Source organism: Callorhinchus milii, unplaced genomic scaffold, assembly GCF_018977255.1.
Source record: "Callorhinchus milii isolate IMCB2004 unplaced genomic scaffold, IMCB_Cmil_1.0 Scaffold4, whole genome shotgun sequence".
Taxonomy (NCBI): Eukaryota; Metazoa; Chordata; class Chondrichthyes; order Chimaeriformes; family Callorhinchidae; genus Callorhinchus; species Callorhinchus milii.
The window spans coordinates 76,303,742-76,319,412 of record NW_024704745.1 but is presented as its reverse complement, the minus strand read 5'-3'; the positions used below and the strand labels follow the sequence as shown (position 1 = coordinate 76,319,412).

At 39.4% G+C, this 15,671-nt stretch overlaps 1 protein-coding gene across 4 annotated transcripts in view; it reads right to left on the bottom strand.

Annotated features, from left to right (window-relative positions):
* Positions 1–15,671, bottom strand: part of tsga10 (testis specific, 10) — a 39,958-nt gene that overhangs the window by 11,948 nt on the left and 12,339 nt on the right. For all 4 annotated transcript variants that reach the window (XM_007891149.2, XM_007891150.2, XM_007891153.2 and 1 more), the window contains 9 exons: positions 15,370–15,525; positions 14,678–14,851; positions 12,924–13,001; positions 10,730–10,881; positions 8,002–8,117; positions 6,782–6,936; positions 5,316–5,371; positions 2,600–2,768; positions 921–1,031 (listed from right to left, as the gene is read on the bottom strand). In XM_007891149.2, coding sequence (XP_007889340.1) covers positions 921–1,031; positions 2,600–2,768; positions 5,316–5,371; positions 6,782–6,936; positions 8,002–8,117; positions 10,730–10,881; positions 12,924–13,001; positions 14,678–14,851; positions 15,370–15,525 — 1,167 coding nt within the window. The remainder of the gene's footprint in view (positions 1–920; positions 1,032–2,599; positions 2,769–5,315; positions 5,372–6,781; positions 6,937–8,001; positions 8,118–10,729; positions 10,882–12,923; positions 13,002–14,677; positions 14,852–15,369; positions 15,526–15,671) is intronic.

Here is a 15,671-nt window from a genome sequence, read left to right as displayed (position 1 = left end):
CCTAAACATATTCCAAACTTTTTTTGCCTTCTGTAGGTGAACACAGCAGGTAAGTTGCATGCACCAATGTCCCAGAAACAATCATGAAGTGAATGGTTAATTTCATGTGTGGCATTCTTGGCCAGGACAACAGTAGAAAAACCCTTCTTTGTGAATACTGCCATTGGATCTTTAAAGTCCATTTGAATGTGCAGACGGGATCCCAGTAACATCTCATCTAAAAAATGGTACCTCCACTCCCTGCACTGCATTGTGGCATCAGCCTAGGCTACATGATCACAAAATCCTGATGTGACAGTTGGACCCACAACTTTCTGATTCAGAAGTGAGAGTGCTCCAAATAAAGTCAGGCTGGCACATGTTGAACCTAAGGTAAGCAATACTTTTATAAATTCTAAGCCCAATATTTTTCTTTTGCTTAATATTAGCTTCCCAAGGTTTGCCTATGAGGGTCAATGTCCCTGCATTTTTTGGTCAAAAAATTAAAACTAGAACAGTACTTTCTGATACACCAAGGTTGCAATCCAAGAGTGTACAGGTTTAGGGTTGCAACGTGCAATTTCACAAGGAAGTATTTCTTTTCAGGGAGGGTACTTAATGCCTGCAACAGGTTACCAAAATCCTAGAATTTTGCCCACAAAATCTAGTCAATTCAATTTACAGTATCTTCAGTGATGGGCTTTGAGACGACTCGGAGATGTGATAAGGCGCTATATCAAATGCAAGGATTAATTAAATTCAGGATTATCTTTACCAGGAAGGATGGGTGAGGGCTCATTTAACAAAAAGCTTGATGTTGTAATTGGATCGTATAGTGAATATTTAGAGGAGACCAAATGGAAAAAAGACCTTCTTAATCCAAACATACTGTGTGAACCACCAAAATATCATAATTGACCAGCCCGTTTTGTGCTACTCACCTTGGCATTAAGCAAATTCTCTACCTTGGAGACCTCAGTGATGTAATCCTGTACCTTTATTTTCAACTCCTTAATCTCCTGCGTAGATTCTTCTAGTTTTCGGTTTGCTCCCTAAAACAAAATACAGAACAGAAAAACACTTGTTGCAAAGGTTCCGCCAAAGATCTGAAAAAATTGTAAGATTTTTAAGCGTGTTAATCGTTTGGCTGGACAGGTTTAAATCACCTTAAAACCTTCTACAATACATTACTTTAATGAAATAGTTCTCCAGGTTCCCTGGGAAAAGTCAACATAAGGAAACAGGTGTTACTTCGGGAGCAGTGGCACATAACATAAACTCTACACCGGCTCCTGTAGGTACTGGCCCAAACATCCATTTATTCAGGGGAAAACCAAATTCTACTAAATCCCCACCTAACACAACATCTACCAGATGGCTTCTCCAAGTCATCTAAATTTAGCTGCTGCTCTAAATTTGAGCTTGTTGTTTCCCATATTCCCAGCCCCAATCAGTCCCCTACATAAAGAAAACCGATCGTGGAAATCTGAAATAAAAGTAGAAAACTCTTAACAGGTAAAACAGGAACATCTCAAAAAAAGGTTAATTTAAACCTTCATTAGAAATTAAATGATTAGATTGGAGATAATTAACATTATGGATGGCAAGTTTATGAATTATCAACATGAAACCATTTTTATATAGAACAGAAACAGCTAGCATGTCATTAACAGATTGTGAAATGATGGAAAGAGATATATAAAAAGGACAAAAAAAACATGATACAAAAAGAATAATTCAGGCCATCACCAACCGGCTCCTCCACCTACCCTCTCCCGCTTCAAATGCCAACTGCGAGGCGATGCTGGACTTCCTGAAATTCAAAGTCGAGGGGATCTGCTCAGCTGCCTCGCCATTCCGTCTACTATATCCTCCCCATCTCCCCTCCCCGTACCCATCCCTCCCTCCACACGTTCGAGTTGTTGTTGTCTCCTCTCTCACCACCACTATAACCCACATGAAACCAACCTCGACCCCATCCCTACATCTCTCCTTACCTCCCAGCTCCATCTCTCTGCCCCTCTACTCACAGACATTATAAATCTCTCCCTGTCCACTGGTACTGTTTCCACCCCACTAAAAAACGCCATCATCACTCCTATCTTTAAAAAACCCTCTCTGGACCCACCTCTACTCTCAAACTACCACCCCATTTCCAACCTCCCTTTACTCTCCAAGGTCCTGGAAGCAAGTTGTTGCTTTCCAGCTTCGCTCCTTCCCCCTTCCTTAAAGAACTTGCATTTTTATAACACGATGAAACCTCTTCACAAGCTTATCAGCAACTATTTGAGTTGGCAAGATAGCACAATCAATTAATCTAGAAGAACGTAGGCCAGCACACTGGCAAAAATGTTCAAAAGAGAAGGGAATTTCAATAGTGATGTGGGACGTTTGTCTACCTGAACAGATACTTGGGACCTCACTTTAATGTCTCATCCTACAACACTGCCAGTACTGCACCGGATGACTGTTAGCCCCCTCGACAATGTGCTCAACTCCTGGCAACAGGCTTGATCCCACAACCTTTGGACCTTGAAGTTAAAGTGCTATCTACTAAGTCAAGCTAACAAACTAAAATCCGTCTGTAAGATACAGAACAATAATTGTTTTTTTCACTTACCTGCGAGTCATATTTTATTTTTGATAACTGTTCGTGTAGATGGTTACTTTCCCGACATGTTGAGTCTCGTAATCGACTCATTTCAGCAATTTCACTATTCAAGGCATCACACTGACGCTTGAGATTGCAAATTTCATTGTCTTTACTGTTCACAGTTTCATTCAATTGTCTGAGATGTTAAAACAAACAAATACGTTAGTTCAGTCTCAAATTAACTAAAATTCATTTACATACATTGCAATTATAGATGGATCCCTCTTACCCAAAACAATAAATGGGTTCCCTCTTACCCAAAACACTAAATCTATAGAACCAAACAGATCACCAGTACAAAATGTACATCAACATTTGAAGACAGATTAATTAGTATTTTCACTCCCAATGCAATTTAAACTACAGTACAATCCCAAATGCATTTTTATAGAAAAAGCTACACATGTCCTTGCAACAGTCAGATTGCTTAAATGACAACCTTTTACAAGATCAGAGGTCGGATTTGAACACCTGTGATTGTATGTATAGGATCATACAAATGAACAGCACTGAAGGAGATTGTGCTTCATCTTATTGATCCCAAACATCAAAAATACCATACTGTCCTCTCAGATTTCAATTGTCTTTTGTACCAAACTATTGAATCTGCCAACATGTATCTCTGGGTAGTCTGTCCCATATATTCACTATTCTCTGTGTAGTTTGATACCTTTCCCTTTTCTACAACAACAACTTCCCTTTTCTGAGTTTGTGGTTTATATCCAATAAATTATTTGGGTTTCAATTTAAATGAGAATCATTGAATATGTGAGGTATTTTCAGGCACATTTAGTATTTGGAACAACCAATCAGCTTAATTTAAGAAATGGCTCTGCAGAGCAAAGGAGGTCAGATCTAAACAACTGTGATTTTAGAAGGTTTGGCATTTCTGTTTTGCCTTTGGGATTCCCTATAATTCAGGTTCTGCATGCTTATCACCCCCATCCTTGCCTGGTTCCACTGACTTCCCATTCCTTAGGGGATTGAGTTCCATATTCTGGCCCTCACCTTTGAATCCCTCCACAATCTCAGCCACCCTATCTTGACAACCTCTTCAAACAGTATCAGTCCAGCCACTCTCTTCTCCAAGTGTTAAGTAGCTGAAATTACCAACATGAAAGGTGCAATATAAATGTAAATTTGTATTGTATTCAATTTGGGGTGTTTATAAACATTGCTTTGGGATCAGAATAGCGCTGTGTACAAATTCAGGTTGGGTGCGTGATTTACACTATCCCTTTTGCTATACCTTTCAAGAGTATTCCCTTTCTTCATTGGGACGTCCTCCCGACGTGAAAGGTGCTCTATAAATGGAATCTTGTTGTTGTTGTTATCGCACAATGTGCTGATGTTTTCAACAATCTATCCATGAGTCACATAAAATCCTTCTTCTGTAGTATATCCTACCGACTAACACCATTTAGCTTTCTATCCATTCTTCTTTCCAACCTTGTCAATTGCCACTTCTCCACATTTGACATTTGACTAACTCTATCTGAATCCCTGGTTATTTGCAACTTCACCAGTTATATCTACACAGGTGAATGTAGTATACAATATCCAGTTTGAGTCAAAGGTGGCAATCTAGCTCAGGGACTTTATATTTAGTTGCCTAGAATAGTCAAGCAGATACAATTTTGACAGAAGAGACGCTGACACAACAACAACTTGTATTTTTATAGCTCTTTTCAAACAGGTCACGTCTCAGAGCATTTAACAACGGCACTGCTTGACGCTGACCTGGAAAGGGAGGGGAGGTGACTGAAGGCTCAGTCGAAAAGGAAAGTGTTCAGGTGTGATTTGAAGATGGGCATGGAGGGGGCGGAGAGGGATGGAGGCAGTGAGTTCCAGAGATTGAAGACTAAATACAGCCCCCAATTAATAATAATAATAATAATAATCCTTGCATTTGATATAGCGCTTTTCACGTCAGGAGGACGTCCCAAAGCGCTTCACAGAACACACTGTAAAGTGAATTGACTGTATATTTGTGGGCGAACGCGGCAGCCAATTGCGCACAGCAATGTCCCACAAACAGTCGTAGATTGAAAATGACTGATTTAATTATTGTTTTTGGTTTTTGGAGGGATTATTATTAGGCTCTGTGTGGAGTAAGGAAACTTGCCCAAGGTTTCGCCCTCTGCCTGGAATTGAACTCAGGTCTCTCGCTTGCAAAGCGAGTGCTCTAACCACTGAGCTACAGGACTCCATTGAGCCAATTGTAATGCGCAGGGGACAAGCGACATGCAGAAAACCTCAGCCAGCTGAATGAAGGCAGTGAATACTGAGGTGTGAGCACCAATTATAATATTATTTAAGCAACAGTCAAGGAAAAAATAAGCAACCATGCAGTCAATAGCAAAATAGGCACAATATTTTGGTCATGTAAATAAATATAATCAAATTGGCTTAAAGCAATGCACGCACCATATATACCTAGAGCCAGGAAACAAACAACCTTGACAATAACCTAAGCCATTTGGAAATTATTAAACTATCTATTTAAATTTATTTAAATTATCTTTTAAATCTCATCTTCTTCCAGAAACATGCATTGAAATAAATGCATATGTGCAACATCAGACATTAATTAACATCACAAGCATACAATTTCACATTTTGACCTAATAAAATTAAGAGAACATTTTCAGGTATCACAGAATCCTGTCAAAGGTGTACTTACTCTACAGTTGACTCTAATTCATTTAGGTTTATTTCATGATCAATGATGATTTTCTTCTTTAGGAGAAAAATAGAAATCAATAAGACATACACAAACTTGGATTGTACTTAAATTAAGAAATGACGAAGTGAGAACTTGATATACATAGGAGCCATTCAACTCATTGATCCTGTATGGAAGTTTATTCGATCATGGCAGATCTTTAAATCCCATTTCTCCATACCTCAATATGCTTACTTCCCAAGCATTTATCTATTTGCCTTTTAAAACAACTCAATTGATTCTGACTGTAATGCCTTTTGAGTTAAAACATTCCACATTTTCATTACCTTCTGTGTGCAGAAAGGTTTTCTTATCTCATTTGTTTACCAGCATAGCTCAAAATGCAAGGTTATGTCCTCTTGTTTTTGATCCACCTACCAGAGGTGTATGTCAAACACTATCTAGCTAGTCAATTCTTTTCAATATCTTAACCACTTCAATCGGATAGCTACTTAACTGCCTCACCTCAAAGAAATGTAACCAAATCCTATCTAACCTCTATGGCTTTATCCGTAGCATTAATTAGTAAATGGCTGATGAACACATTCCAAGGCTACCTAAATTGGGCAGCCAAAATTTAACACAGTACTCTAAATGAAGTCTGTCCAGTGGTCTTTATGAATAGAGCAGTACCTCCTTGCTCTTATATTCCAGACACGGGTTATAAAGCCCACCATCTAGATATTCCTTCACAGCAGATTGGACAGGATACCAATTTAACAGAAAAGACACAGTATTGCCAGAAAGAAACAGACAACAGCTTGTTGCTATTAATAGGAAGGCAATAGGATGGTTATTCCTAAAAGGATAAGAAGCTGATATGAAGGACCTGATTTTAATATAGTTCAGTGTATATTGTAAGGGGTATTGTTCTGAGTTTGCATTAAAGCATTTTGTTCAAACAGTGTAAATCTTCCGCCTAACATGCATAATTGTATTGAACCAAAGAGATATTGTAATGTCTTGCACATACTGTAAAAAAAATGTTGTTTCTTTGCATTCTTCACATTGAGGAGCACAAAATATAATCAGCAACTTGCCAGATAATATCTGCCTGGAAGGCATCCCACATATAAACCCTACATTCTGCTTTTCATCTTCTAATCATTCCAGCTCAGTCAAGTCTGGCTTGGGAGCTACTAGAAGGGTATGTTTGCTGGCACATCCTGCCTCCTACTGATTGGGATTGGAAGGAAACAAGAAAAGGCAGTCAGACTGTCAAAACAGCCTCTGCATCTGGGTTCCACACTTTGTTGAAGCTATAATGAAATCTTATCTTCTAATAAGTCCACAGCATCAGAAACTTTCACAGAGTTCTGCCCATGTAGGTCTTCCGAATACTTTTAAGAGGGGAGGGCGAATAGGAAGGAGTAAAGCTATACTTAGGCTTTAGGTGCCAATTTGAGCATTTTACAAGCACTAACTTTCTGGTGGAGGCTTTCTTCTAAGGAGGTGATTGTCTCGGTCTTTTCATCCACAAGCTCTTGCAGACAGTTCTTCTGTTTATCAAAGTCATAAGCATCGGATCGAATTGAGTTTAATTCTTCTTGATGACAAGCAATCTGTCTGTTCAATTCATCTGTTAGGAATAATACTTCAGATCTTAGTACTGAATAATTACAATAATATAAAATTATGCTAGAATCAATTATCAAACATGAAAGATTACTGGATGTATGTGTAAGCTCATCTGGACATTTATTTCATATTGTGGGGCGTCCTACTGCTCCTCTAATGTGATGATTTGGCTCCATAAATTCATACCCTGCCTTATTATTGCAGGAGTAGAGCACCTGCCAGCAAGAACATCTTTAACATCAGATCCCTGAGGATAACGCCAAACCCTCAACAACAATTTGCATTTATATGGCACCCCTCATACAGGGTAGTCATCAACTCAGGAAGCTGATAACCGCTCTCGCAGCTAATGCCAGACCTTCTGTGCCTGTACGCTATGCGTTTGAAGCCAGCCAGTCAGCGCAGAAGGAACTGACTTCTCAGCCAAAATGCCTCAAAATAGTGGCAATTACACCATTTATTCTTATAGCAAAGGTAAAAAATAATACTTAAATGTGGTAATAACACCTTTCACATTGGGAGGACGTTCCAAAGCGCTTCACAGGATATAATAATAATAATCCTTGCATTTGATATAGCGCTTTTCACGCCTCCTCGGCGTCTCAAAGCGCTTCACAGAATAGACTGTCAAGTGAATTGACCGTATACTTGTGGGCGAAACGTGGCAATCAATTGCGCACAGCAGTGTCCCACAAACAGTCATGGATTGAAAATGACCAATTTATTATTGTTTTTTGTTTTTGGAGGATTATTAGGCATGTGGAGTAAGGAAACTTGCCCAAGGTTTTGCCCTGCCTGGAATTGAAAAGATGATAAAAAAATAGGATTTTTATAGGACATATGGGAAGAGGACCTGGATCACATGAAAAATCCTTTAAAAAGGGAAAGGCATCTCTCAAACTAACTTTCCTTGGCTACAGTATATAGAACAAAAATATTCTCCTGGAAAATGACTTAAATTGGATATGATGGTTTATATTAAAAAGAGACAAATTTTATGATTTATGATTTGAAATCTTAGGCATTCAATGATCTTTATTCAGCTTTGTGAAAAAGTTAGTCTTACCATTCTTTTCACAGAGTCGAGCATTTTTATCCTGTGCAAGTTGCAGATCAGTGCATTTTAATGATAAGCGACGCTGGGTTTCACCAAGAGTATCTTCTGTTTGGTCCATTAGTAACCTGTAATGATGATCACACTGATAATGATTTTAGAATCACTGTCATTATTTATAAAGAGTTTAAATGTAGTTACAACATTTTTGTAATGTTTCAAATATTAATAATACTTGCATTTATTATAACGCCTTATCATGTCTTCGAGGCATCTCAAAGCGCTTCATAGAATATATTGTAGAGCAAATTGACTGTATATTTTGTGGGCGAAACGTGGCAGCCAATTGTGCATAGCAGTGTCCCACAAACAGCCGTGTAAATTAGAGACCAATTTATTATTATTATTTTTTTGAAGGAATTATTATCCCCAGAAAAGCGATCCACCAATCGACTAACAAGTGGGTTCCTACTTACTGCTACGTAAACAACAACAACAAAATTACATTTGTAAAGCGCCTTTCACATTGGGAGGACATCCCAAGGCACTGAACAAGGGCACGTGGAGTAAGGAAACTTGCCTAACGTTTCGCCCTGCCTGGGAATCGAACCCAGGTCTTCTCGCTTGCGAGACGAGGGATGGAAGGCGTATTAAAGTATGCCTTCCATCTCTCTTGAAAAACCAATGATGTCTATGCAAGGGTAGCAATCAACAGCACTAAGACAATACTTCACTTATAAGTAGGCAGCAGCATTCCCATTACTGGAAATTTAATAATTTCAGAATGCTGTTGCTGAAATGGATCCAATTAATTTTAGTGGCAAATTAATCTCGAATTTCTCATTTAAGATATAACAAAAGTAAAGTTAACTGGAACTTCTGCTCTTTTGAATAAAAATTTCCTTTTCAATGATTTACACAAAAGATAAATCCCAAGCAAACATACACAATCTTTCTGCTAGCTATACTTTAGTGAACAAGTAGGTTAGCCTAGTTAGTACAAGTTTAGGACTAGACCATTTGAGTGAAGGTATAAATCCTTGTTTGATAGCTGAGCCCAGCTGTTAACTACAATTAGTGACCATGGATAAATCGCACTGCTGATAGCTATCTTGTGGATGGGGGGAAGCAGCAGATAGGATCCTCGTAAGTGAAGTGGTCTCCTATGTGGTCGTGGTGGTGTCATGACTAGGGAAGCTGCATACTCGTTTGAATGAAGAGTATTAGAATATTGCCTTTGTGTTTGCAAGGCGTAGTTTCAGTCATTTAAACCCCACAGGTAGCAGGAACTGTTTAAGGATGTTGTTGTTGCCTGAAGGAGGTCTGATTTACACAAAAACTTAATATCTGTAAGAATGTGTATTGTGTGAGTGTGACAGTACACTCACAAGGGGATAAAACACTAGACGTTTGAGCAGGCAGGAGAGTTGGACCTTGGAGGGGCTTGTAACAAACAGGTGGGACAGCTCGCTCCTCTGCTCAAACTGTAAGTGCCAGCATTTTATGTCTTACGACTCCGACTTAATTTAAGGCTTTGGGGTGTTGTCGAAACATATGCTTGTGTCCATGAAGTATTTTAGTTATTTTGAGAATTCAAATTTTAAATTTGTTAATATAAACAGGATATTGGTTTTGTCCTCCCGACTCGAGAAGCCCCAACTCTAATCACTGAAGCACTGGGTATAAAATACCAAACTCCATGGTAACCCGCAGAATTCAAATGTTTTGTGAGTTTGATGAAAGAGTAATATCATCCTGAATTATTAAGGACTAGTAAATCTGAAGTATCATAGTCCAAGTGTCACGTTTAATTTCTCGAGTCCAGAAACTTTCTTATCATTAGCCAGGCATGTTAGACATGACTCCTCCAGACCCACCTCTTCTCAAGGTCAGTAAAGAAATATGCCAAGATATTTTTGCAAAAAGATGCTGGGAAGACAAACATCTGCACATAAAAGCGACCTTTGTCTAACACTAAGATGTTTGTGGGGGAAAACAGAAAAGCTGCAAATGAAAGTTTTACTCAAAACAATATTTTCCCTATCAGAACTGCTGTCCTATCCAGCATGTTGGCCTCTTCTACCTAGAGCATATTTAACATTCTTATCCCAGCATATACCACTAGACATAAATCAGCAGGGGACTTAAAACAAGTCTACAACAGTCTACAGAACATACACAGTAACTAAAGGTGGTCTGAACCCCATCTGTTAATGAGGCCAATTAAAATTTTAGCAGTGGTAACATGGAAATGTTTACAACACAAAAAATCCTAAGTAATTTCAAAAGTATTTTAAAATGGCCTGCTTTATTTCATTCCAAATTCCAAAATTAAATCTATCAATGTTAAGATAGAATTTCTGGTTATTAGAGGGGTGTTCATAGAACCTTCTTACAAGAAAGTAAGATTATTTGACTTTTTCTGAGCCTAAGATCCTCTTGGACTTGGCTATGTTAGCCAAGTAGAATAAATGAAGAACTGCCTTTCTATTCCAGTTCAGGCTACATTTCACTGTTGAAAATACAGTTCAACAACAATCCTCCTAGGTACAAGATTTGTCTTGTGCACAGTTAACCTTCACACTACTTTAGTGCCTTTACAATTACAGTGTGGCTTTCTTCACAATAACTAAAGTACGCTCTAAAGTAAAATTCCGTGTCATAGTAGACAGTTTTAAAGCTTTAGATTTAGAATAGTCCAGTTGCCCAGCCAATTTTCAAATACAAAAGGCTATTTTACCTGATTTGATTGTTTTCCGATCTCTGTCTGCATAGTTCATCTTCAGTGTCAGCCGACTTTCTAGCCAATATTTTGACCTCTTCCTCAAGGGAAGTCACACTGTCTTTCAGACAAGTCAGCCTCGATCGATGTTCTAACCTTTCACTTTCCAACTGAAAGCAAAATAAAAGAATCTAGTAACAAAGTGACATTAGACTGAACCTAAACAGTTGGCATGATGTGGTTGAAATGTGGGGATAGAAGTAGGGCATAAAATATTTGAGTTGAGATTTCAAGAGCTCAAGGTTTCAAATAATTCAGACAGAAGAGAGAGGGCTTGCAATGAGTAAGTATTGTGTTCCCTCAGTTTTTTTTAATCCTACCACTCCTCTCACATCTTTTTCTCCTGAAGGCTTTTGACTCCCTTTTCTGACATTTTTTTCTAGGGTTACAATTCCACAGGTATTAGTTGCCCTCTGGTATCTCACCCAAGATATTATTATGCATTTGTGAGCCTAGACAGGGAACGTCAGCAGGTCATTCGACCATCAACGCTGAACATGATTCTGTCAATCATCATCCAGACACACAAACCTTTCAACAGGGTTGATTTCAGCCTCTCCAATTCTCGGGCCACTGGGACCCAAACTGCTTCCCTGGGTGAGATCAGATAGCAACATAGACTGGGATTTAAACCACGCCATCCTCCTTGATCCCTCACCTCCATCACCATGTCCGTGGGACCACTCTCACCTAGTTCCAATTCTACCTGACCCACTGACTCCAACTTTTGTCTCCTCCAATGGGTTTCTCTTCCCGTCTTGGCAGTCACCTAGGGAATACCAACCACTCTATCCTCCAGGCCCACTGATGTTCCATCCGCTTGGCTGTCAGACATCAAGGCCTGATGAGCCCAAACATCCTGCAACTAAACAGGCTCCTCACTTCTGGCTCTGACTTCCTTAACCTTCCCAGACTCACTGAACCAATGCACCACCTTGGCAAACGGTTCGATCCTCAGCTCTGCTCTCTCCCTCACATCTGGTCTCTAACCCAGCACTGCTTTTCTCCACCACCGCCACATGACCCACCTCTGCTCCTCACTTAGTCCAAATGTCGCCAAAACCCTTATCCACACCTTTGTCATCTCCTGGCTGGAATTTTCTAACACCCTCCCCACTAGTTCCACCATTCATGAACTTCAACTTATAGAAAACTCTACCACCTGCACCTCACTGCACTAAACTCCATCCGCCCACCACCCAGGCTTCAGTAAGCTCCCTTTGCTCCCTCACAGCATATCAATTTCAAGGTTCTCACCTTCACCTATAACGACGACAAAATTACATTTATAAAAGTGCCTTTCACGTCGGGTGGACATCCCAAGGCGTTGCAAACCCTAACCCCTCACGCTCTTGGACCTCCCTATTTCTCCAATACATTTCAGTGTGAAAATAATTATGATTTTCAGGGATTCCAAGAAAATGCAACACCATAAAGCTGTGTCCACACAACCTATTAGCAACCAATTTGGGGCACATAACCGTTGACGTTTGTCAGTAAATTATGTCAATTGAATAAGAAATGGAAATATTATTGTGATCTCTTCTCATCTGCGTCCCAACTAAATAACCCCAATCAAATACGACTGAAGGTGTTAAGTCATTTACAAAGTGTAGTTCACCATTTATTCAGAAAACAATCATAGTGTTCATATAAATGCCTACACTTAATAATTTGATATAGTGCCTTATCACATCTTTGAGACGTCCCAAAGTGCTTCACCGAATATACTGTAAAGTGAATTGACTGTATATTTTGTGGGCAAAACCCGGCAGCCAACACAGCAGTGGCCCACAAACAGTCGTGATTGAAGTGACCATTTTTTTTTAAGGAATTATTACCCCCAGAAAAGCGATCCGACAATCAACTAACAATCTGGTTCCTACTTACTACTAGGTAAACAGCGGCGTGTGGAGTAAGGAAACTTGCCCAACATTTCGCCCTGCCAGGAATTGAATCCAGGTCTCTTGCTTGTGAAGCGATAGCTCTGACCACTAAACTACAGGACTCAACTTAACAGTTTGAAATGGCAGAAACAATCTACCCGTATGCAGTTGATGTAAGTAATTTAGAGTTCTGAATTTCAGCCTTGGGTGAATAATCTTCACTTCAAATTCAAATCTGATTATAGAAATAATTAAATCAACATTACTGAATGCAATGAGGACTTCAGATCTTCTATTCTCTGCTCCAGATGCGCTCTCTCGTTAATTGCTGCCTCTTGGGAAATCTAATAGAACAAAACTGTGACAATTAATTATTATTAAAGTGCATATGATTTTTTTTTCTTACTCCATACCTTAAAAATAAAACTCTACTTATTACCTTTGTTGCCATTTATTGGCAGTATTCCACTTGACCATGCACAGAACTATGAATCATTTGCTCCTTACACACATTCATGTCTCACTTCATAGAACCACAATTAAGTGCATCTGTATGCAAACTATTTACATGTCCACTTATCCACATCAGACTCTAATGTAGAAAGAACTATGATGCTTGTTGAAAAAAATGTTGGGAAAACAAACTGGAGGTTTAGTGGGAATGTGATACAGCATAGGTGACTGTGAACCAGAAGCTCAAGGTACATTTTTATTCAGCAATTTGTTACCAGCAATTTGTCCTACCAGCTGAATTAGGTTGTCACCTTCCCAGGGAGGCAGTGAAAGCAAATTATGCTGCAAATTCAAAAGTGAATGCAATAGCTAATCGGGGAAGACACTGATCGAGTGATATAAGATATGGAGTAATGCAATGATGCTTTAACCTTGAGACTGGACAGATAGACTGCAATAGTCTTTTGCAGTCCCGCACATTCCCATGTTCAAACACATAGCTTAAAAGTGCCAAATCAGCATTCACGAAAAAACATGCAGCTGTACAAGAATAACACAGTAATATTCAAATAAGTCTTATCAATTAATATGATTTACTCAAAGTCCGAGTTACAGGCAAACTGCATAAATTGTATAAACAACAACAAGATACATTTGTATAGTCACGTCAGAAGAGCATCCAAGGCTCTGGACAGTGTACAGCATTTCAGACCGGAGCTAGGGTGAGGGAGGGAGAAGGGAGGTGACCGATGGCATGGTCGAAGAGGGGGATCTTGAGGCGGGACTTGAAGGAGGCTAGGGAGGGGGATGGAATTCCAGAGGTTGGGAGCAGAGCGGCTGAAGGCTCTCCCACCAATGGTGGGGCGGGTGGGTGGGGGAATGTGGAGCAGGCCGGAGCCGGCTGAGCGGAGGGAGCAGGTAGGTTGGTAGGGGGTTAAGAGGTCGCAGAGGTAGGGTGGAGTGAGGCCATGGAGGGCTTTGTAGGTGAAATCCGATTTCATCAATAATCTACCCTGCACATGCATAGTTCAATGCAGCCAGTAAGTGTGCATGTGGTGACAGATCAAGACTATGCTTCCTGTAATTCAATGTGTCTTGACCCATCACTGCATGTGCGTTTACTAGAAAGCATTGGAATCGGGGCAAATTAAGTTCTTCTGAGCATGCGTCAATAGATCAAGACTAAGATTCTCACGATTCAATGCAGCTGGCACCAGTACAAGTGCATGTATCGACGGTGTCATGATCCCGCTAAGAATGTCATTTCCCGCGATTCAATACAGTCAGTAAATGCAGGAGTAATGGAGGGTAGGGGAGCGGCATTATAAGTTGGGAGGTAATTAATACGAGTAGGGCAAAGAAATCTAAGTGGTTTTCATAGAAAACTGAATTGGACTGGAATGAATATCTGACTCTGGAAATATTATACAATTTGTAAAGATGACTTATGCGAGTTTTACTGTATTCTGAACATACAGGAGAATTAATTACTTTGTACAAATTCTATATTAATTAGTTTCTAGCTGAATAGAATTGGTTCTCAAAACAAATGAGCACTTTCCATCACCTTTAATCGTTCCCTTAGACTGTCACGTTCTGTAATCATTCTTCTTAGGTCTGCGGCAGCTTCATCCCGCTCACATTCCAAACGCCGAAGAATATCTTGCGCTGTTAGACTGTTTTTTGGACACCTCGGGGCCTTGACACCATCTCTGTGTAGTCTATCAAGCTCTTCCTGGGCCTAGATTAGTTTTAGTTTGTATATTTAACAACAAAAAAAGAACACAGCCAAATTAATTGAAACAAAAAGCATCAATGTATTTAGGAGGAAACCGGATATTTATATGAGGGATCCAGTTAAAAGAGTTAGTCGTTCGGCAGATCGCTTTTCCGGGGGTAATAATTCCTTAAAAAAATAAATTGGTCACTTCAATCCACGACTGTTTGTGGGACACTGCTGTGCGCAACTGGCTGCCGCATTTTGACCACAAAATATAGTCAATTCACTTTACAGTATACTCTGTGAAGTGCTTTGAGACGTCTCAAAGACGTGACAAGGCACTAGATCAAATGCAAGGATTATTATTATTATTTAATTCTGGGCATAAAAGTGAACATTAAAAACAAAGTTATAATGCATCCATAAACAAAATATCTAACAACAACAACAAGATTTCATTTATAGAGCGCCTTTCACGTCGGGAGGACGTCCCAAGGCGTTGGACAGTTGGTTAACAAAAGTTACTAACAAAACCTTACCTGTTCAAAAAACAGTTTGTTTTGGTCTCTCTCTGCAGTTAATACTTTGACATTTGACTGGATTTCTGCCATGTGCCTTTCATATTTATTTAACATGTTTTGAAGATCATCGCGCTCCTTGATGATGCATATTAGCTCAGACTCATAACTTCCTCCCTAATATCAAAATATATTGTAAGATTGAGTCCACCTTAAATACATTAGAAACATGAACACTACCTGTATAAAGAAAGCATTACTACATAAAAACAATTCAAAAATGGCGCAAACCAATACAAATACTATAGCATGTAGACTATTAT